This window comes from Lycium ferocissimum, chromosome 1, assembly GCF_029784015.1.
Source record: "Lycium ferocissimum isolate CSIRO_LF1 chromosome 1, AGI_CSIRO_Lferr_CH_V1, whole genome shotgun sequence".
Taxonomy (NCBI): Eukaryota; Viridiplantae; Streptophyta; class Magnoliopsida; order Solanales; family Solanaceae; genus Lycium; species Lycium ferocissimum.
Window position 1 is genome coordinate 55,176,787 of NC_081342.1, and position 24,538 is coordinate 55,201,324.

At 36.0% G+C, this 24,538-nt stretch overlaps 1 protein-coding gene across 1 annotated transcript; it reads right to left on the reverse strand.

Annotated features, from left to right (window-relative positions):
• Positions 1 to 416: 416 nt before the first annotated feature.
• On the reverse strand, positions 417 to 1,644 carry LOC132030150 (glutaredoxin-C9-like). Its single transcript, XM_059419658.1, has one exon. It carries the CDS (start codon positions 1,086 to 1,088, stop codon positions 705 to 707), a length of 384 nt encoding a protein of 127 aa, XP_059275641.1. The 5' UTR covers positions 1,089 to 1,644; the 3' UTR covers positions 417 to 704.
• Between the last annotated feature and the right edge of the window lie 22,894 nt (positions 1,645 to 24,538).

Genomic DNA, 24,538 nt, shown 5'->3' on the forward strand with positions numbered 1-24,538 from the left:
TATACTATAAATTTTCTGTTTCCTTTCTTTCCGACAAAGGTTAAAAAGATACTCCCTCGGGATAAAAAAAAGTCCACACTTAACCATTTGCACACCTCTTAAGAAACTACTCACTCTAAGAAAAAAATATGTAAATTGACTAAACTATGCCTAATTAAATAGGCATTGAGATTTGATTATATAACACTTAATAGGGCAAATCTGAAAAAATAAGATTAATTATTTTTTGATTTAATAAGTAGACACTTTTTTTTTATCGAAAAAAAAAAAGGCTAAGTGGACACTTTTTTTTTTTTTTTTATTGAGAGGGAGTAGTATTAGAACAGTGCCTTTTAGCTCCCTTCTATCTGGTAAACCTCATAACCTCAAATATTGCACTAATTATGAAACTTAAAATAAGAGAACATGTTGAAGTAAATACATAATGATTCATCATTCATTGAAACCCAATATTATAGCTGGAGCAAGTCATTATAAAATACAACAAACCCTAATTTCTTTTTTCTTTCCCCAACAAAAAAAAAAAAAAAAAAAACACACACACACACAGAAAAGAGCCTCTGTAGATATACTAGACATTGTCTGACTCTTCTGTCTCGCTTTACTAGTACTATATAAAATTCCAACAATGCAACGAGAATTTGTTGGAGGCTATCAAAAGCGAATTCAAAATTTAAAGTTAGTGAGTTCTGATTAACCCGAGCTCAGAGCCAGAGAGCTCCGGCTTCTTTGAGGAGAGGAACAAGGGTACCATTTATATGACAAGCCATAACTGTTTCAATTCCACCCAAGAATTTCCCACCAACGAATACAGCCGGCACAGGCTGCTGCTGCCCGTCCCCCGCAAGCTGAAACAGCAAGGCGTGAATTTCCCTCCCCGCTGCATCCCTATCGAGCTCTACTATCGTGGGGCCCACCCCTAGCCCGAAGAGGAGCTGCTTCACCACGTGGCACATGCAACAACCGCTCATGGTGAAAACCACAACCGCATTGCCTGACACTAGGAAACGGACCCTCTCGTAAACTGACTCCATTCTTGATTCTCCAACGATCCTCATATTTGATGATGACTCCTTCACTACCTGCATTTTCTTTTCTTTTTTTGTTTTTGCAAATTCTCACTAAGATTTCAAAAGGGTATTTTTTATATGCTAAAATCTTGGAGTTTAATGGACTAAAAAACTTGGGTTTTTTTTTTTGTTGCTTCTAGGTTCAAACAAGAAGAGCAAGAATTCAGATGATATTTGTTGTTAGGGCTTATGTAGAATGAAGAGTGGGTTTTATAGGAGGGAGAAAAAGAGAGGGGGTGGTAGGGTAGGGGTATATTGGGGGTAGGGGTGTTTAGGGAGTGGGGTGGGAGTGTATAGCTAGGGACATAGTAGCTGAACCCGGCAAATTCTGACGGGTTTGATATTTCCTCATTTTTACAACAGCAATAGTACGATCCTTTCCCAATCATCTACTTTATTTGCATGCCTTTCTTCTGCCTTTTGCCTTTTTAGAATGTGTAAAGAGAGAGAAAGGGATGATCAGAGTGGATAAGGTCACAAGTTTTGTCTATGAGGGCTTTAGGGAGTATGTACGTAATTAAGTTGATGTTACTTGGACCTCTTGATGATGAATGAATAATTAATTCCAGCATTTAATTAGTAGCATCTAATCCATAAAAGTAGTGAATTGACAACCTCTAAAGGTGTCATTAAAACTACTAGCATTACTTCGTGCTTTTCCATTAATAGTGTCTTGCAAACTTGAAGAAGTAGCTAATGATTCGCCACAGTATTATTTAATTTATTTGGTACTCCTAAAACATTTTCCCCATTAATTATAATTCGCACAACTTAAGATAGATTAAAGGAGAAAGCACCCTTACCAGATTTTTTTCCATTCCAAGGGTTCAAAACTGATATCTCAGGTTACGGGTGGTTGTATTTCATCTCACCATATTCTTGGTGATGGTACTCCTAAATTTAATAATTACTTTGTTTAACTGAAATATTCATCCTTTTTCGCTGTACGTATCAACACCTTATATACTCTCTTCTTTTTTATTATGTGACTTAGTTTTGATTGAATATGAATTTTAAGAATGTAAAAAAAGTTATTGAATCTTGTGATTAAACGGAAAATGGGTGTAATATACCGAAAATACTCTTTGATTCTTGTAGAGGGGAGGACATTACTCGGCACCTAAAGTAGGGCTCAAACCTAACAATAACGACCAGAAATGCACAAGCCGAATTGGAGTATTCCAAAAACTTGGGGATTTTGTTGAAGAATGCAAAAAAGTCGCTCATCGGTGGTTAATGAGATATGTCTCCTTATACGACTCTGGCAATCCTCCCCCATAAGTTTGGCTTTTGGCTGAAGCAGTTATGATCCTTTTCTTTACACGATCGAAGCGTGACCCATCTCATCCGATGTTGGAAAATTTCAAATTAAATTGCTCACGCTCCAGATGTCTAGCCCTGGGCGTGAGGTGGGATGTTGAAGAATGAAAAAAAGTCCCTCACAGTGATTAATGACAGATTTAACTACAACAATTTTAAACTATCAAACCTGTTGTAATAAGTAGTTTGTCTTATTATCCATACTACTATTAATCTCACTTATTATACATGGTTGTTTGGACATGCATATCTTTTAGGTAGGTACAAATTCTCTTAAGACTATTATTGTATGGAAGTTAAACTGTATCCAAAACTGCCGTTACCGGCCTCTAAATTATACTTTAAAAATGGGAAGTGCAGCTTGTCATTGTGATCTAACATTCTTCTTCAATAATTATATAGGAAAATAAGCAACTGCGTATAAAAACAAAGAGAGCTAAAAGCAGAAAACTTATAATACGTGAGAGCTTAATTATATATCTAAGTATCTAACTCTGGGAGGTAGAGTGAGATAAATGGTCCCACAATGATAATTACACCAATTTAAATATACTCTTATTATTAAATTATAGTTAACTAATACATATTTTAATATTAATTTATAATTTAATCATGATAAATTAGTATAATTTAGTATAAATACCAGGTGTACGTGCCTAAGTTTTTAAAGGCTTCTGAATTGTTAATGGTAACATAATATCACGTTATTTTTTATTAGTTGCTTGCTTGTTTTAAGATAAGTAATAAATTACATTTGTTCCCTTCATAATTAATAACAAAACGATCCTTCTGCAGAAAAGTTATGTACTGAAAAACTTGATTCAGAAAAGCTTCCTCAAAAAATTATAAAAAGCGGAAGCTAATTAATTGGCTAAATATATTGCCATACTTAAAAAAATTCAGGCTGTGGGGCCAACTTTGTCAAAGGAGCAAAGTCATCTTCCCAACAGAAAAAAATGGTGCAGAAATTCACCAGAATAAGATGTGAGAGAAATGAGAATGGCATGAGAATTGGGATAGGACAAGTGTTACCTCATACTGCAACCTGAAACACAGACTTGAGGTTGAGGTACACAAAAAACGCTTTTGTGTGGACCATTTTCTAACTGTTATTATTATTGTTATTTTAATATTATTATTATTAATATTTGAATCAAACCAGCTTCTATGTATTATAAAGCTTAGTTTGAGCTCAGATATATGAAGAGAATTGCAACTCATTTTGATGTCTTAATTCAACCAAATACAAAGTTTAAGAAATACATATAACATACTAAACATGTCTTTTAGGTCTTGTAATTTAAAATATATGTGTCATTTATACAATGGATGGGTAAAATCATTTGCACCCCCAACTTTACTTTAAAAATCAAATTTGCTATCCAATTATTAACAATTTATGACATTCTCTTCCCTCTATCCTACACATTCAATTTTCCCCTTTTCATTTTCAATGTCCATTGTCCCTTCCCCCTCTATGTAATATTCCCTATGTTTCAATTTATGTAATATAGTTTGATTAGGTACGAAATTTAAGAAAGAAAGGGAGATTTTTTAAACTTGTGGTTTAAAACAAGCCATAGATATTTGTGTGACTGTAAATCATTCATTAAGGGTAAAAGAGGAAGTTTTAAGTTAAATTATTTCTAAATGTAGTAATGTATATATCATTCTTTTGGGAAAAAACTAAAAAGAAAAGTTTATCACATAAATTGGGACAGGAGGAGTACTATTTTTTTTTTAATTTATTATTATTATCTACTCTCTCCGTCTCAAAAAAATTGTCTTAGTATGACTTGGCACGGGATTTGAGAAATAAAGAAAAACTTTTGAAATGTGTGATCCAAAACAAGTCTTAGATATTTGTGTGGCTGCAAATCATCTTATTGTTTTTAAATATAAAAATGTGTCAATCTTTTTGGGACGAACTTATAATAAGAAAAGTAAGACAATCTTTTTAGGACGAGAGGAGTATCATATTTTTGACCTAGACATTTTACCTCTAATTTATGAGTATTATGTATTACTTAAGGAAGTTATCATAGCAATTCATACTAATTGAGCAAAATCAATGGAGCAGAGCCGCTCCTCTGGAGGATTTATGTAAGAAATCACCATACTGATTTGGGAAGAGGTGTAATTGATTGATATAAAAGGAAACCAAAACCATTTTTCTTTTTGAGGAAAGAGTTGTAGATTTGGGTAACGTGGATGCACAAACTATTAGTTTTTGCATCGAATTTACTTGTCCAAATGCAAGTATTCTCTATTTCTCTACCAGCATATGTCTTCACTTTCATGGCCCACAATTCTTAAAAATGACTTAGCAAAATATTCTTTACATAACTACTAGAGAAAAATAATACTGACCTGTTAGTTTGTGCAAATTAATAATTATCTAATTTACACTTTTAAAGAACGAAGCTCTTTTATTACATCTATTTGGTGAGGCACGTAAAATATTGTAATTGGTATCATTTTTAAAACACACTATTTGGACAATTTTTGGAGAAAGCTTTTTAATCTTTTCTGGAAGAAAAGATTTTGAAGCAAAGAATACATTTCTTTGAAAATCTCTAACACCACTTATTCAAGAGCCTTTTTTTTTTTTTTTTCCACAAACATATGCATGTCATTAATTTACGACCATCATTTTCTTATCATGTTAAATTTTTTCAAAAATTGAATTGAAAAACTTTCTTTAGATAGTAAGTAAATACAGGAACAAGTTTATACTTTTCTAGGTGTGCAATTGAAAGACTGCAAACAAAAGTATTGGGAAATTGGAATATCTGAAAAAAACAAAAAGTAAGAAATTAAGTGGGGAAAGAACCGACAAACCGACAAGTAGCGGTTTACAAGCCGCCGTTGACCGTCAGCTGATGCATACTCCATAACTCTGTCAAAAGTTGCTTTTGTTATTTTACCTTTTTTGTATTTTATTTTGGCATAGTTGTATTTTTTGGTCCCTAAAGTATAAGTATATTTTGCTTTTGGTCCTTGTATTCTAAAGAAGCACATTTAACCTTCAATTAATATGTGTGATTTTAGTACTTTTATCTAAGAAGTATAATGTACTTAGGGTAAAAGGTCAAAAATACACCTCTATTTTTTTTTTTTTTTTGGTTACTAGTTAAGTTTGTCTCTTGTTTCACTTTTGGGCTAATCGTACTACCGTTATGAAACTCAACAAAATTACCCCTAATTAGATGAAATCTCCCAAATTGACCAAAATACGGATTTCACTAAAGTAACCCATTGCCCTCTTTTAACCCACCCTAGCCACCAAATTTAAAACCCAAACCAGTCGTCATCTTCCTTCGACCTGCGGACTGAAATCACTGTATTTAAACTACTTTTAAAACTATATTGCTGTCATATGGAGTAACAACAAAGACAAGCTCAGCATAACACGTAGGTAATTAGGTGCTAGAACGACTAATAACTATGGTTAATTTGTGAATATTCACAAGCAAAGGGATTGAAAATGCACGTTTAAAGTAATTGAAGGTTAAATGTGCTAAATCAGATATCACAAGAATCAAAATTGAAATTATTAATTATTAAAAGACAAAATGTGCTATATTAACATTTTATATTTTTTGTTTGTGTGAAACATCCGGCACTAATTGCAGAGAGCCACAGCCACAGCGTGACTTTGAAAAGCAGTGAAAAATGTTGTTATCTCATCGTATCTGCATGAACCTTTTCTTCTATTAACCTAGGCTACTTTTTCTTTTTCACTTTTGATGATCTACTGCTAAACTCCATGCTTCCCCTACTTTTATTTTTAAACCTATGTATATTGATTTTTAGCCCACATTTTTAGTGCTAACTTTGACCTTTTTCAGTACTTTTATTCCATTCATTTTCATGCTTACGACTCACACATTTTTATGCGATAATATTTGATAAAGTATAACGTTTAAAGGAGAAAGACTTTAAAATAAAATAAAAAATTATGATCTAAAATATACTATAAATATTTGTGTGATTATAAAATTATGTCATTAAGAATAAAATAAAAAGCGTATTTGTTTCAAATATAGATATGTGTCATACGGACTTTTGTGATGGATTAAAAAAAGATGTGTCATATAAAATGGTATAGAGATAATACTTAACACTTTTTTTTTTTTTTTTAAAAGTTATGTGTCGGGACTCACTTGCTTGCACCTCGACTATTCATTAGATAATTTTTAAGGAAAAATTACGTGTTATAGCTACTTTTAGTACATAATTAGTGATATTAATTACCTTTTGTTTTAATTACTAATAATAACTAAATACTTTTTGAATTTAACTAATATAGCTACATAGTAACTTTCAGTTACTGATGCACAAATACACCTAAAATTTAGCACCCCCAATCCCATATCCCCCTTTTAATGGTAACAATATTAATCACTTAACATACATTACCATTCTCTCTCCTTTTTCATAAATTTTTGACTTTCGCTACTCTCACTCACTACCCATTTTAGATTTTTCATTTCTCAAATCCCTAAAAAATTCTCTCTCTCCTTCTATCAACCACCACCACCACGGTGGCACCGCCCTCCGTCAAATTTTTTTGGTTCCCATGATTTCAAGCTTTGTGGACAAATTAAACATAAGAAGACAATTAACCTTTCCATTTTCTTTTTTATGTGAATGATGTTCCAACTAGAATGATCATTCATTATGGCTGTGGGCTTATCTCCCATTCTGGGCAAGTTGTAGTTGTAAATGCCAAGACTTTTGGGCTATGGTCCAGTGCCCATAAATTTGGACCGAGTTGCATTTGATCAGTGGCTAGGGTTTTTTTGGTGGTCTAGGGTTTTAAGAAGATAAAAAATATATGTATTTGTGTATGTTCTATGACATAACTACCAATTGTTGTGGTTGCTGGTGTATTTATGTAAGTTTTTCTATATTTTTGTGTATTTTGTTCAAATTAATTCCATCAGTTCATCTAGTTTCAAATACATGAGTGACGAAAATACATTGTAAGTTTTCTATATATTTGTGTATTTTGTTCAAATTAATCTATCAAATACATGTGTGATGCAAATTGTTACTCACACAAATACATGAGATTTAATATAAAAATACATGGGGTTTGATTGGTAACTTCAACTACATTGGTTATGCTATCAAATACATGTGTAAATCCAAACGAAATCAATATTGAAAACTTCAAATACATTACCGCTAAAATACATGGGTGATGCAAATTGTTACTCACACAAATACATGAGATTTAATATAAAATACATGGGTTTGATTGGAAACTTCAAATACATTGGTTATGCTATCAAATACATGGGTAAATCGAGAACGAAATCAATATTGAAAACTTTAAATATATTTGCTGTTGAATGTTTTCAAATTTTGAATTTTTGATATTTTATGTTTGAATGTTGAAGATTGAATGGAGGAATAGAAAATGGTTATGGAAAGGTAATCTAAAATCTGATTTTGTGGAAGGGTATGGTAAAAAATACCAATTAATAGCTAATTAATTGATCCCACCGTTATGGCCTTAAATCAAGGGATATGTTTTATTTTTTACTGTGTTACTATGTATTTATAAGCATCAAATACATCCGAAAAATACCTTAATTTGGAAAAACATAGCTACAAATGATCATTTTTAAAAGGTAGCTATAAATGATAGGAAACTACCGAAAGGTAGCCATTTTGTTAATTTTACCAATTTTTAATTACTTCAGCAGCCCAGATACCATGTAACTATCCGCTCACGAAAACTTAGGTAGATGAATATGAATCACTTTGTGTTATTTTTTGACTTTGCTGATGTTGAACCCTGGTTTTCAAAATCTGCAGACCTTCACTTTATTGACCACCCTTGTATATATATGTTCCTGCTTTACGACTTGACTTGAGCATGATGAATTGATGAACATAAAAAATAATTAGAACATAATTCAATTGTTGCTTGGAGTGTACTTGGCTAGTTGATTGGCAAGTATATTGTTGCACGCTCCTTAACAAATTTCGACTTCTATAACTACCGTTCTAATACTGTCTTAAATATCTATCAATACATCGTTGAATCCCTTGTTAATTAAGTACTTCATAAGTAGTCGCTTGTGGCCCAGGGCAGAGCTAGCATAGGATTTGAGGGTTCGGCCAAACCCAGTAACTTTGGTTCAAACCCTGAATTTATCTTGAAAAATTCATTGAATATGTATAAGTTATTATTTTGGAACCCAAAGACGTAACTTAAACGAATTAGAATCCCGAACCCACAAGCTTCAAATTCTGTTTCCGCCACTGTAATGTGATGCAGATGTGGTAAACACATTGAAAAACGAAAAAGGGGCAAATATGCCCTTAATGTATTACAACTGGTTCATAATGCCCTTCTTCCACCTATTGGATCAAGTTTTCCTTTCCTTCCACCTATTTGGAAAAAAAAAAATGTAACCTTAATATATTAAAAATTGCTCAAAAATGCCCTTCTTCCACTTGTTGGATCAAATTTATCCCTAATATTATTTTTAGGCTTAAAATTACCCCTTTATTAATGACACAATTATGACATTTAAATAAATTTTAATTAAAAACATGTAACCATTTTTTTATATTAGTCCCATTATGTCTATACATTAAACAACGTAGGCATCTGTTGGAGACTATTTTACTTAGTTTTTTTAAGAGATTGAAATTGCGCCAAGAGTTTTGGCAGATTTCTCTCGTACATTTCTATGCATAAACAATTTTTTGTAGTAGTAAGTACCGTAAGCTAGAATAAAACAAACAAAATGACTATTTAGGTAAATTGATTTTTTTGGTTGATAAAATGTACTTATATTAAAGATTACGAGGGAATTAGAAGCTAGAACTGCTAAGTACTGTAAGCTAGAATAAAACAAAACAAAATGACTATTTAGGTAAATTAATTTTTTTGGTTGATAAAACGTAATGTTAAAGATTATACATTGCACGCAACAGGAGCATCTACATGCAGGATATTTACACGAGAGAAGGAGTGGCTAGAACTGCTACTTACTAGTCTAATACTACTACATTGTCTACAAGAAACAGTATAATCCGAATGTTCACAAAAACCAGTACAGTGAGGAGCATTAGTAGATATTAGAGTTAGTTCCTAAAATTAGGGCCGGGCATAAATACCGAAAATCGAAAAACCGGATCGAACCGAATTAATTCGGTTTTTCGGTGTTCGGGTTTTCGGTTCGGTGTTCGGGGTTTAGTGTTCGGTTTTTCGGGTTTTCAGTTTAAACCGAAATTTTATATATTAGCCAAAAAATATTAAATAGTCTAGGCCCATGCCCATTAAATCTGTGGGTTGCAATCAACCCCCCCTGCTGGTGCTACTGAAATTGGAGGGTCATTCCAATTCCCTTGATTTTTCCTAACAGGCATAGGCCAAATTAGCTCCTGCACATTCCATTCAAATTATTCTTTAGTTTCATCATCTTCTTTTTCTTCCCTCTCTGTAACAAAATGTGGACACAAGGGCCTTGAGTATTAAGTGGATTTTTGCCATCACTATTGTCCTTGAATTTTTGTTTAGGATTCAATGTTCATAGCCCATAGGAAAGGGCAAAACATCCAATTGGTTTTTTTGGTGCAAGGAGAAAGTACCATGTTATACTGATAGTTGGTCTACCTTGGTGGAAGATAATGCGTGACTCAAGCAGAGTCACGTGCATATCAAAAAAATCGACTTCAAAAAATCGAAATCGAAAGAACCGAACCGAACTAGTTTGGTTCGATGTTTGGTGTCCACCTTCAAAATACCGAAATCGAAATAGTCGAACCGAAGTTTGAAAAAACCGAACCGAAGAACTGAACGCCCACCCTTACCTAAAATGTTACCCATGTTTTGACAATTGCCTCATAATATCATTTTATTTCATTTAGGATTAGAATATCACTCAACTATCCCCATTTTCCTAAAAAAAAAAAAAAATACTAAACATTACAAATCTCCTTCTCTCCTAGTTGGCATGCCATGCCACATTAAAATTTTATTTTTTAATAATAAATTTATGGAATAATTTCAAAGACCTCCCTCCAAATTTGTCTTGATAACACTTAGTTCCCCTGTGGTTTAGATATTTACACTAACCTCTTTTATTTCAATTTTGTAACCAAATTGTTTAAATAATTAAAAATCTATATTCCAAATTTACCCTTTTATAACTCAATCATGCGAACAATGCTTCATAATAGTTCTCTCACCCTAAAATTGTTAGGATTATTATATTAATAGTTAGGCTAAAATTTTAAAACTATCCTATATCTAAATAAGAAATCCTAAATTATAGTGTTAATGTAACATCACTATGAGAAATCCAAAATTCTAGTGTTGCGGTAATATTTCTCCTTGTTCTTATAATCATGTTATTAATAACAATATTTAGGCTAAAAGGAACACATCTCGCTTTTAGTATTTGGAGGGTGAGATGAATAATCCATTTTTTAAATTCGTATAGTTGTATTACTGCAATAGTTTTAAACTAATTTTTTTTGGTAGAAGGGGTATAATTATATCTGCGAAAAATGGTTGGAAACTGTGTATAGCGTGAGACTTTAAAAATAATTAATGAAGCAGTATGAAGCCCAAGCTTTTTGAATCAATTTTCATATCACAGTTGTTGAATTTTAGTAGATAAAATTAGATAGTTATGAATTAGGAAAAATCTTACGATCAATGAGAAACTATTATTGTCAAAAGTTTAAACATTATAAATAAGGTTACAAAAGGGTATATTCGCAACATAAATGTTTTTTAGTATTTAAAATTAGTTTTTGGTTACAAAAGAATCAAAATAAGGGAGGCTAGTGTAAAGGGAACTAAGTGTTATAAAGGCAAACTTGGAGGGATATCTTTAAAATTATTCCTTAAGTTTATTATTAAAAAAAATAAAATTTTATGTGACATGGCATGCCAACTAGGAGAAAAGGAGGGCTTTGTAATGTTTGTTATTTTTCTAGGAAAACGGGAATAGTTGAGTGATATTCTAGTGCTAAAAGAAACAAAAATGATATTGGAAGGCAATTGTCAAAATATGAATGATTGTTTTAAAGAATTAACTCTAGATATCACCAGGGTGGGTTCTTGATTTGCAAAATTTGTTCGACAAATCCCACGACTCATTTGTTTTTTAGGGTCCATATTCGAACTAATCGTCACATAACCGGAATGTTAAACAATTTTTATATATTTGAACAACAACAAATTATTTTCCACACTTTAAACCGATCATGAATATCCTGTAAAATTTATCAAGCTACTTTAATAAAATTTAAACAAGAAAGATAGAAGAAAATAAAAAAAAAAAATTATGTGATGGAAGTGAGGATATTTTCGAAACAAACTAATTGTGCTACATGTATGATTAAAAGAAGGCCACATGTTTAATTAAAATTTCATTAAACTATAATTGTGTTGTTAATAAAGGGCTAATTTTAAGCCTAAATATAATATTAGGGATTAGGGGTGTTCATGGTTCGGTTTGGGTCGGTTATTGGTTAAAACCATAACCAAACCAATTTAGTCGGTTTTTAAATGTCTAAAACCATAACCAAACCAAGTAAAATAATAACCACCGGTTTGGTTATTTTCGGTTTGGTTCGGTTTGGTTCGGTTTTTCAATTTATGACTAGCCGTGACAATTCAAATATTCTCTCTCTACATTCTTCAAATTTCTTATGAAGCTCTTTTTTCCTCACGGCCCACAAGGGCGAACTTTGCTGCATATTGAGGGAAATACATGCTGATGGCAATGTAAAATGAAAAGAGATAGTAGGATTTTTACTTTTTACCCTTATGTTTACGACTTATTAGAGTTGGGCTTGGATTGTTGGACTTGGACATATTCTTTTAAGACATGGGCCTTAAAAATAAGTAGACCAAAATTAAATTAATAATTAAAAGGTATAAAATATCTTTAATTATTTATGAAAAGTTAATATTATACATATAAATAATTATAAATTTTATGTATATAATTATCGGTTTTAGTTCGGTTATTTATTCGGTTATTTTTTACTATAACCATAACCAAACCAAATATTATCGGTTTTTCAAATTTAAAACCAAACCAAACCAAATGTCGGTTTTTTTATTCGGTTTGGTTAAATTTTCGGTTTGGTTTTGGTTTTAACCAAAACTGTGAACAGCCCTATTAGGGATAAATTTGATCCAACAAGTGGACGAAGAGCATTTTTCCGTTGAATAAATATATATATATTTTTTTTGGGAAAAATTCATTTGTTTGTGCAATTTGGATATATAAGTGTGTGTATATAGAGGGAGAGAGAGGAGGGGGACGGGGATGGAGAGGGGGGGGGGGGGGGAGGGGCGAGGTGAAAGTCTCGCCTAATTATATAATCACAAGAAGCGGTACAATTTGGGTCTATCACTAATTTCATTGCCATATGGTACATGTTGTATACTCCCTACATTTTAAAAGAAGTGGTACTTTTAGCTTGTGCATGCCCCTTAAGAAAACCCTCATTCCTAAAAAGTAAGATGTATTTTTATTAACTTACCCTTAATAGATATCTTGCGAAAGATGTAACTCTTTAGTATTGAATTGGAAAAACGTCATTAATGCTTTCTTGATTACATGAACACCATTTATTTTGAAATAAAATGAAAAGGTAAATATTGCTCCTAAACGCACACGCAAGTATACGTGGTCGTACAAGTAATATAGAACTTTTAAGTCCAGATATTGATCCCACAGAGACACAGATTCTATTGTTAAACTAATTCAAATTCGAACGGAACTATTCCAGGAAGTAAAAGAAAGATGGTTTTGTTTTGACTAACTAAAACTGAAAGTAAACAATTGATGATGGGGTGTTTTTGTGACTGAAAATATTTCGACAACGATTATAAGCTTTATCAGATGATGGAGAGTTCCAGGATCATGGCTTTCGACAATCCAATTGAACTTCTGACAATTCTACCTATCTTATTTCCGGGGTTACTAGTTGACGGGTTAATTGTAACTTTATGATATTCTCTCGAACTACTCACAAGCCTGTAGATGTTACTATAACGCCTATATCTCTATGGTCATCAGAGGTAACAAGAACGCATTTAATTCTCCATATTCAACTAAGTAGGGCTAAAGGGTATATCTCTATCCTCAGTAGCTAAACGATTAGATCGAACAAACTCTATTTATTCTTATTACTTACGTGAATTCCCTTTCTCAAGTCCAATTCACGCACCACAGATGGTGTCCAACTATTGGCTAGATAATCAAACAATTAAGATCAAGAATCAATAAGCAACCCAAAATACGGAAATTTAATAGATAATAATTATCGTCAAGCCAACTATCATGTCTTTTGCCACAACCCTAGAATTAAGAAGTTTAGCTACTCATGATTATAAATGAACAACAAGAATTCACGAAGAAACTAGGGTTTAAAGGATGAAAAATAAAATAAACCTAGAGAGAGAAAGTAGAAAGACGTCTTACAAGTCTTAGAATAATCCCAGCACACCGTTTACAACTAATAAAACGTCTATTTATAGTCTAGGGCTAAAAATAAATTAAGTAGACCTAATCCCGATCGAACCGGGAAAACATCGTAAAAAAATGGCTTGGTGCACCGCCATGCGCGTCGCCCCAGGCGGCAACAGGGGCAAAATTTCTCTTCAGTTATTTCGTTATAATGTGCAGAGGCGGTGCCCCAAGAGGTTTTAACAGGCTTCTTGTTTTTCCTGAGATTTTTTTTGCTCCTTCTCGTGCACACTTGGTCCTCGATTCCCAAACTCAACCAAACTGCTTGGTTTCTAGTCACTTGTCCTCATTGTACCTAAATACACAAAACATACCAACATAAGCATGAATACAATAGTTCCATCACAGAACTTGCGATTAAAGTACTAAGAACGAGAGGTAAAGTGACGTTAAATATCATATTTGTGCCAAATATCACCACCCCCCACTTAGACTTTGCTCGCCCTCGAGCAAACATTTGCCTATACCTACCTACCACATGCACACTCATCCCATTCAAACAGGTCTGCTCAGGCTTTGGTTACCATGGCTATTTCAAGAATATTCCACAAACCAATCACTTGAGCAAATTCTCTCGAAAGACATGCCAAAAATCAGAATTTCCGTTAAAAACAACCACCAACAACCTTCTCAAAAACAATTTTCTTTCAAGAACAAAATGACTCAAAGACACCACTTAAAAACAAAGCGATCGTGCTACTTAACCAAGAATCCAACATTTCACCATTCTATTGTCAACTAAGTGCCCTCACAAGAAGAGAGTTGTCCATATATCTCACAAGAATCAAATATACATATTTCAATGGACATGAATTCAACAAAAATGCTCACTCTCACAAAGAACATCACATGCTAAATATGACACACCATAAGCTTGCCCGTAGTGTAACCGCTTTACTAATATAAGCATATCGAACCTAGGATCAAGTAGGACTTAAAAGGGTTGTAATGTAGGCTAGGGGACATGTAGGAATTATTTGGATAATAGTGACTACCCTCTCTAAGCACTTTAATACATACAACATTCCCGTTTTGCGCACTTTCTTTGTCAACCAATTTCAAAACCAACCAACCAATCCTCCCTAATTAATCATCACAATTAAGCACCACTTTTTCAACAATTTCAATTTAGAGGGGAACTTTTATTCATAAAAACTACTCATTATTTTCCTTTTTCCAATTCAATTTTTCTCTTTTCTCTTTTTTTTTTCTTTCATATTCCCAACTAACAAGTGAGTTTGGCTTCATTTTAGGTGCACCAATAGACTCAATTCAATTTCAACCAATAAACACTACCCTTTTCATCAATTCCCAACACCAATTACATCATTTTATCATTAAAGTGCTCAAGGAGTATATTGGATCAACAATAGGCTAAAAAAAACGAAAGGGTATGCCTATCAATTGTTGTAAAAAAAAAAGGCTAAAGGCTTAGCGGGGCTAACTAGGGTAACATGTACATGAATGGGTTGGTAGGAACAAGTTAAAATTTAGGCTATTCAAAGAAATGCCTCTATCACTTCCTAAGTCACAACATGCTTCATTTCGTTTCACGAACACACTGGGCAAGTTCTAGACATCAACACCAAACATGGATACATATCAAATCCTTACATACATATGGCACAAAATCAATGCAAGAAGGCCTATTTGTCCCTCGAATTAAACAACAACATATCAAATCAATGCCAAGTGGGTCATACATAAGTCAAACACAACAAGAATTTTCATACATGAGTCAAACACAAAAAAAAAATTAGTATTTTGAGAGAGGTCATCTATTTTCACGGAATGCTTTCACATTAAAAAATCAAGAATAGCTCACATCGCCAATATTTCACCTAACCCGAGCACCTAGCATTTGAATGGTCCTCCTATGGACTAATTTTCCCTCAAACAGGTTGTCATCCACCCGTCATCAGGAAAAGCCCTTTCTATGACTAAGAAAAAGAAATAAAATCCTACCGGATGACTTATGCCACTATCGAGGGCCTACTCAACTAGAAAACAAAATCTTTTTGACTTCTTCTGTATTTTCCCCTTTTTATTTTATTTTATTTTATGAGAATGTACTCCTAAACTAAAAGGAAGAATAATATAAAGTTAAGTCCTAAAAAAATCCTAAGTCATAAGCATCCTTTATCTCGAGATGCACCTCCCACCCCACACTTAGTTTGATGCACTATCCTCAATGCATATGAAAAGAAAAAAAAAAACAGAGTAAGGTGAGAGATACTCCCTGAAGCCCACTAGGGCCTAGTCAGGCTCGGCACCATGGAACTGGTCATCCTCATCCACCGAGTTCGCATCCTCATCTGATGGAATCTCTGAGACCTCATCGAGGCCAAGAAAGGTCCTCATGGTGGATTCTAGTGGAGCCATCTGCTGTAGTTCATCCATGCTTGCCTCCCCCCGCTCTATTCTCAGCTTCAAGTTAGCAAACAACATCCTCACTGACTGCTCAAGGCAGTTGTCGACTTATCTGATCGGGGTATCTCGAAATCGACTCCCGTATTGGTCAACACATCGAACATCCGACATAAGATACTGGTCACCATGCTAGGGTAGAGAAGTCTCCCCTTTCCCTGATTCCTTATTTTTTCCATCTCTACCAACAAAACCTTGCCCATGTTTAGGTCCATATTGTTCAAGAGAAAATAGACCAAACAACACCTCAATTTGGATACCTTAGTATTATTTGTCGTTGGCATGATCCGGTATTGTGAACCTTAGCATTACTTTTGCCTCTAGCACAAAGTTGTTCCTCTTCAAGGACTTATGTCGCCCATCTGTATATCTATCCTATAAAACTTTAGAGTCCCGCCCGCATAACGTGTTGCGAAACTCTCTATAGTTAGGCGCCTACGCAAGAACCTCTCAAAGGGTGTATGATTTTTCTCGGGGAATCACATCCATTGGTTAATGGTGTGGTATGAGAACGGAATTTGTTTCCACCAAATTGGGATGACATACTCCATCTCTTTTTCATAATAAAGCCCGGGCTCCTAATAGGCATAAAACTCTTTAACCATATCAATATTTGTTGGGCCAACTTTTTGGCCCAAACGAGCATAGCCCAGGGAAAAGATACTTGTATGGATCTGCGGGAATTTAATTCGTAGCTTATTCGCATCAATGGATACTTCTGGAGTGGGAGCAATGGCTGACTTAAACTGTTGGAACCAGTCGCGTCCATGCGGTTCTATTGTCCCAAACCGCGGTGCAATAACTGTGTCATCCTCCTCTGCTGGGGCAGGCCTCTTGTTTTGAGCTCGGCTACTTGAAGCAGCCGGAGCTTTCCCTGTATTTGTTCGTTTAGGCCTTTGAGACATTATTCCTATAATCAAACAAACTATTTAGCCAAACGTCTAATCAAGAGGGACCACCCCACACTTAAGACATTGGTATATTCATGGTGACAACAATTTTTGGGTTTTGAAAAGAGGATTCAGACCACCCCATTTATTCGATATGTGTGGGTTGCAGTTGAATGGCACTCGGGGCCATCACTGTTTATGACAAAAAATTCAGCACAGGACAACACCCAAAAGTTATTTCTCACAACAGAATCACCAATGGGCACATAGAAAACATTCATTCCCTTAGCACCAATTTTTTTTTTCCTTTGTGGCATTTTGACAAATAACTAGCATGCATAAAAATATTTATCATTCATTCACTTAGCAAGCTAGGGTTTTTCCAACAATTCAATCCAAACCACTTATCAACACCACCCCACACTTAATTTTTGGCCATTACACATCATAATCCACAAACTTTCACATGTTACATGCTAGACTTTCATGACAAACGAAATTAATTGGGGGTATGGGGAAGTGGGTTTGCCATGGAAAATAATCCTACCTTTAAAATAAATCATAAGAAAAGAGGAAGAGAGAGATACATACCTTGATTCTTGCAAAGAATGGAAGGGATTTGAGGATTTGGGAGGAAGAAGGTTTTTGGTTATGGAGGGTTATGTTTTAGAGAAAGAGTGAAAAGGGAAAATAAGAAAAGAGAAGGGAAAGAAAGAGGGCTGTGCGTATTTGTTGTTCCATTTTTTTTTAATTTCGCGAAAATAAAAAAAAAAAATTAAGCCTGGAGCGCCGCCCCAGGCGGCCCCCCAAAAGGGTTTTATAGAACTTCAATTTTTTTTTCCGTCGTCGAGATTACCATCAAACCAACGTGTGCGTTGCCTGGGGCGATGCTCAGAGTGGCACACACGGTCATATTTTTACCTGGACGACTTTTTGCCTCAATGGCAAACCGTTTAAGTGCTTACCTTTCTTTTTCCTTCAAATTGCCCCTCCAAAATCCTGCAACATGAACAAACGTGACATATATCATACAAAATTTGGGTTGCCTCCCAACGAGTGCCTTAGTTAAGGTCGTGGCACGACACTTTTTTTGATTTTTCCCTTTATGCTACTTTTACAAACACGGGTTGCTTCCTGAGTAGCGCTTGATTTAACGTCGCGGCACGACACAGGATCTCTCAAGCCTCTTCTAACTCCACCGAGGTCTTCTCGCGATCAATAACCTCTCCAAAGTAGTGCTTCACTCGTTACCCATTCACCAAGAACGACTCGTCAGAATTTAGCGGCTTTAACTCAACTGCTCCATGTGCTGTCACACGCACTATTTCAAATGGCTCGGACCACTTACTCTTCAAATTCCTACTGAAAACCTTCATCTGGGAATTATACAACAAGGCTAACTGCCAAGGCTTAAACTCACAGGGTTGGATGCGCTTGTCATGAAGTCTCTTTGTTTGCTCCTTGTACATCTTCGCGTTCTTATATGTATGATAGCGAAATTCATCCAAATCGTGCAATTGCAACAACTGCTTTTCTCCAGCTTGTACCATGTCTAAACTCAGCTTTTTTATTGCTCAATACGCTCTATGCTCAAGCTCAATCGGTAGATGACATGCCTTACCAAAGACGAGCTTATAAGAAGATGTGCCAATAGGAGTTTTGTAGGCTGTTCTGTATACCTACAGAGCATCATCGAGCTTCAGTGACCAATCTTTCCTACTCACGCTCATAGTCTTCTCCAAAATTCTCTTAATTTCTAGATTCAATACCTCCACTTGACCACTCGTCTGAGGGTGATAAGCAGTCGCTACCTTGTATTTCACCCCATAGTTGAGCAACAATTTATCAAAAAGTCGGTTGCAAAAGTGCATACCTTGAATGCTGATGATGGCTCTCAGGGTTCCAAATCTTGTGAATATATTCTTCTTCAGAAATCTTGCTACCACACTAGTATCATTGGTGGGAAGTGCAATGGCTTCTACCCACTTCGAAACATATTCTACAGCAACCAAAGTGTACTTATTCCCTTTGGACAGTATGAAGGGACCCATGAAGTCGATACCCAACATTTCAAATAGTTTAAACTCCAAGATGACCTTCAAAGGTATTTCATGATGCTTGGAGATATTTTCGGTTATCTGGCAGCTATCGTAGGCTCTCACAAATTCGTGAGCATCTTTGAACAAAGTAGGCCAATAAAACTCGGACTTAAGTACCTTCGCAGCTGTTCTGTCACCAAAGATGATGTCCATCATAGGGTGATGCGTGGCACTTCTCAAGAATCGCGGGGACCTTTTCCTCTGGGATACATTTTCTAATCAGCTGATCTGTGCCAACCATGTAGAGATAGGGTTCCTCCCATAGATAGAAACGGTTATCATGCAAAATCTGGTTTTTCTTCTCGTGATTAGCACCAGGGGGATAAATATCACTCACTATAAAGTTCACCATGTCTGCATACCATGGAACCTCAGCTGACTAAAGATAAAAGAGTTATTCATCAGGAAAAGTCTCCCTAAGCATCACTGCTTCATCTACATATTCCCAATCTTCCAATCTCGATAAGTGGTCTGCTACTTGATTTTTCGTGCCCTTCCAATCAATAATCTCAACGTCAAACTCTTGCAGCAGCAACACCCAATGAATAAGTCTAGGCTTTGCATCCTTCTTCGCAAACAAATATCGAATTGCAGTGTGATCAGTATAGACAATAACCTTTGTGCCCCCAAGATATGATCAGAACTGACCACTGCCAATAACTCTTTTTCTGTGACAGTATAGTTCATCTGGGCTGCATCAAGAGTCTTGTTGGCATAGCATATCAGATGAAATAGCTTGTCCCTTTTCTGTCCAAGGACAGCTCCCACAGCAAAATCACTTGCATCGCACATCAAAATAAATGGGAGAGACCAATCGGGTGCGATGATAATATGAGAAGACACTAACCTCTTCTTCAACTCATCAAAAGCCGTCAGACCGGCTTCATTGAACAAAAACTTCACATCTTTTTCTAATGGCTTGCACATCGGATTAACAATTTTAGAGAAATCTTCGATGAACCGTCGATAAAAGCCTTCATGACCAAGAAAACTGCGCACTCCCCGAACTGAAACGGGTGGTGGCAATTTTTTAATCGCTTTATTTTCACCTTGTCAACTTCTATTCCCTTGCTCGATACCTTGTACCCAAGAACAATGCCCTCTCAAACCATGAAATGACATTTTTTCCAGTTAAGTACCAAGTTTGTTTCTTCAAAACGAGCTAACACAACATCAAGATGGTTCAAGAAATCATCAAAAGAGTCCCCAGAAATAGAAAAGTCATCCATAAATACCTCCACATAGTTTTCCACCATATCGGTGAAAATAGTCATCATGCATCGCTGGAAAGTACCTGGAGCATTGCATAAATCGAAAGGCATCCTCCAGAATGCAAACGTGCCATATAGACACGTGTATGTGGTCTTCTCTTGATCCTCTAGTGCAGTCATGATCTGGTTGTATCCACATATCCATCCAAAAAGCAATAATAATTGTGGCTAGCCAATCTATCGAGCATCTGATCCATTAAGGGCATCAGGAAGTGATCTTTTATGGTGGCGTTGTTCAACTTACGATAGTCAATACATATCCTCCAATCAGTAACAGTTCATCGAGGCACCAGTACATTCTTCTCGTTCTCTATAACAGTCATGCCCCCTTTCTTCGGGACACATTGTGCAGGAGTTACCTATTTGCTGTTAGAGATGGGATAAATAATGCAGCTGACAAGCCACTTGATTACCTCCTTCTTCACCACCTCCTTCATAATTGGGTTCAATCGTCTCTGGCATTCAACACTAGGCTTCATGCCCTCCTCTAATAATATTTTGTGCAAACAAACTACTAATACCTCGAATATCAGCTATCGATCACCCAAGGGCTCAGATTCAATCTCTCAGCACTCGCAATACACGTTCCACCTGCACATTAGTCAAATAAGCAGAGAGGATCACAGGTAATATGTTCCCACTACCTAAGAAAGCATAGCGAAGATGAGGAGGTAATGGCTTCAACTCAAGAACTGGAGCCTCTTTAATAGATGGCTTCGACTTCTTCCACGACTCTAGTCTGTCTAACTCCACAAATGGCGTATTTGTTTACAAATAAGCACATAAAGTTTCAAGGATACTAAGACACTCCTCGACCTCTACATCAACCATCAAGTCTTCCCTATACACCAAAGCTGTCTCTAAAAGATCTCACGAAGCTAGAAAGTGATCTAACTCTGCATTAGTAAGCTCCAGCTCCACCACTATAATCATCTTTAACTTCTTATAATGGGTCGAAAGCTTGGTAGCTTTAAACACATCATAGGTCACCTCTTGTCCATCAATTGTCATGGATATCTTCCCATCTCTAACTCGGATCACAGCGTCAACAATAGCCAGGAATCCTCTTCCCATGATGAGAGGAACACTCTTATCTGCCTCATAATCAAGTATAACAAAATCAACCGATAGAATAAATGAGCCTACCTTCACAAGAACTTCCTCAATAATACCGTTAGGATAAGCAAGAGATCGATCAGCTAGCTGTAAAGTAATAGTCGTTGGCCTAGGCTCACCCAATCCCAACGTTCGGAACACAGAAGTAGGCATCAAATTAATACTAGCACCCAAGTCACACAATTCTAGCCCAACATAAATGTTGTCAATAGTAATCGAAATCATGAAGCTACCCGAATCTTTCAGCTTTGGAGGAATTTTACTCCTCACTCTAGAACTGCACTCCTCAGTAAGTGCAACAGTCTCAAATTTTGTCCAACGCCTTTTGTTCGCAACCACATCTTGATATACTTAGCATATTGTTACACCTCGTAATTTTGTTCGTTGAGATTTGTTAGGTATTTCTAGGAGGTATGAGTTATATGCGCCTATTTTATAGTTATGAGGGTTTAAGTTCATGTAATAAGTCATGGAAGGATTGGAGAACAAGTGAATTAAGGAAATTAAGTTGTTGGAACTTTGGAGAAAGGATGGACGAGGTTTCGTATGATAATTTTGGTCTAACTTGAGAAAAGAATATCTCCTAGTATATTAAGAGTTTTGAAGTAAAACAAAAGCCTAAATTGAAGTTCAGGAAGTCTAGTTTCAAACGCAATAAACCACGGATCGATCCGACATCGGAATCAAACGTTATGAGCATTTCAAGACAGACAGCCAGAGCAGGGATTAACTCTGCACGAATGCGCCTGGGAGTGGTGCGAATGCGTAGAGGAAAGACTGAGCAACACTGCGTGAACGCGCAGAGCAATTTTTAAGTCAGTTTCCATCGACTTCAACATACTATATACGGGCCAAGACCCTTATTTTTCACCCAAATAATTCCCCAAAAAGCTCAGCACATATATAGGGGTGTGTGTGTCATAAAAATTGAGGGATTGGATTGATTTTGAGTAGCAGAGTATTAATCAAGGCTCGGGTAGCATATAGTTGTAATTATAGTATTGTATTATGGTGGATCTTGGCTTGGATTCAAGGTGAATATTGAAGATATTGTTGTTCTAGTAAGAACAAGGTATGAATCTCTTCTTATTGATATTGATTTAGGTTTACTTACGAAGATAGGTAAATACATTAAATAGTCGTATAATGAATTAATTGATTGTGAAATAAGGTAAACATCGTGTAGGATGTTTTATGGAGCATATTGGTATTAAGAATGATGTTTTTGATGTTAGTGTTGTTGTTGTTGTTGTTGGTTGTTGGCATTGTGATTTTGGGCTAGGGATATAAACAGAGGAGATGCTGCCCGAATTTCGGCAGATTCTAAAAGGAATTAATTTGAAGGCTTAAGATAAGCATATGATGATAAGCCTAACAATAGTATGAATGGTTTTATATGTAGATTACGATACTACAAATGATCTTATGTAAATTGCAGGACAGGAAGTAGGTTGGAAAGTCTAGAAGTAAGCTTCAGGTATGTTAAGGTTGTTCCTTCTTTTCTTGGCATGATTCCATATATGGTAAGAGTGTAATGAACCTTATGATTAGAGATTTGTCAAGTAGAGCTTGTCATATTGATGCATAGTTTTCGAGTGTTATGTTATTCTTTCTGAGGGGCCATATCCCTTCCCTATGTCCTTGAGTTTATAGAGAGACAGGGACTCACATACGAAAGATTTGTTTTTCGGATATGTAATGATGTACGTACGATATACCTATATTTTCTTTAGCCTGGCTTACTTGGTCGGTAAGGAGACGATATGCCCGGCCTACGTGTCACCGAGATAGATATGCATCGTGCTACGGGTCGCTGAGATATTTTATTTAGCTCCGGCCACGGTGGTCGATTAGACATTTTATTTATCCCTGCCACTGCCGAGACATTTTTTATTTTTCCCCGGCCGACAGGTCGGTAGACAAGACGGCTCGGTGGGTCGGTGAGAGCAAAGTCCGGTCCTAGGGAGTCTACAAGCCGTGTCTAGTAGAGTCTTGTTTATAGATATGTTGTGCACCACATCATCTAAACAAAAAGCTATAGGGCATTTAGGAATTGATCACCTTTCTTTCAGATCTAAATCATGTTGTAGAGCCAAGTCATAGGTGATTTGAGTTAAACTTACCCTTCAATAATTGTACACAGCTATGCCGGTGACTAGGAAGACTGTAGCTAGCCGAAGAGGTGATACTGCAGCTGGTGAGGGGAACAAAGAGGGCACACATGACAGTTGAGGCCCAGTCTGAGGGTCAGGGTGAGAACCTATTCCAGCCATCATTGATGACTCCACCGCTCGAGGAGCTCCCGAGAGAGGCAGTACCTCCAGTACCCCCTCCCGCATTGACAGACCAAGATCTTAGGAGTGCGGTGCACTTATTGACTCAGCTTGTGGCAACGCAGAGACAGCCGAGAGCACCTGCTAGAACAGTGACCACTGATGGGTCTAACAATACGAGGGTTCATGAGTTCTTAGTACTTGACCCCCCAGAGCACTCAGGGGTTAAGCAGGATGAGGATTCGCAGAACTTCGTCGATAAGGTTCAGCGTATTTTCAGGGTCATGCATGCTACCGAGACCGAGGCAGTAGATTTAGCGGCTTTCAGGCTTCGTGATATAGCGATTAACCTTATGGTACGAGAGGCATGGAGCATGCGCGTAGGTCCGAGGCACCTCCCGCGGGTTGGTTTGAGTTTGCAGAGGCCTTTCTTGATCATTCCTTACCGTTGGAGATATGAGAGGTGAGGGTAGATCAGTTCTTGACTGTCTAGCAAGGTAGTTCTAGCGTTCGTGATTATTGCCTCCGATTTGATTCCTTGGCCAGATAT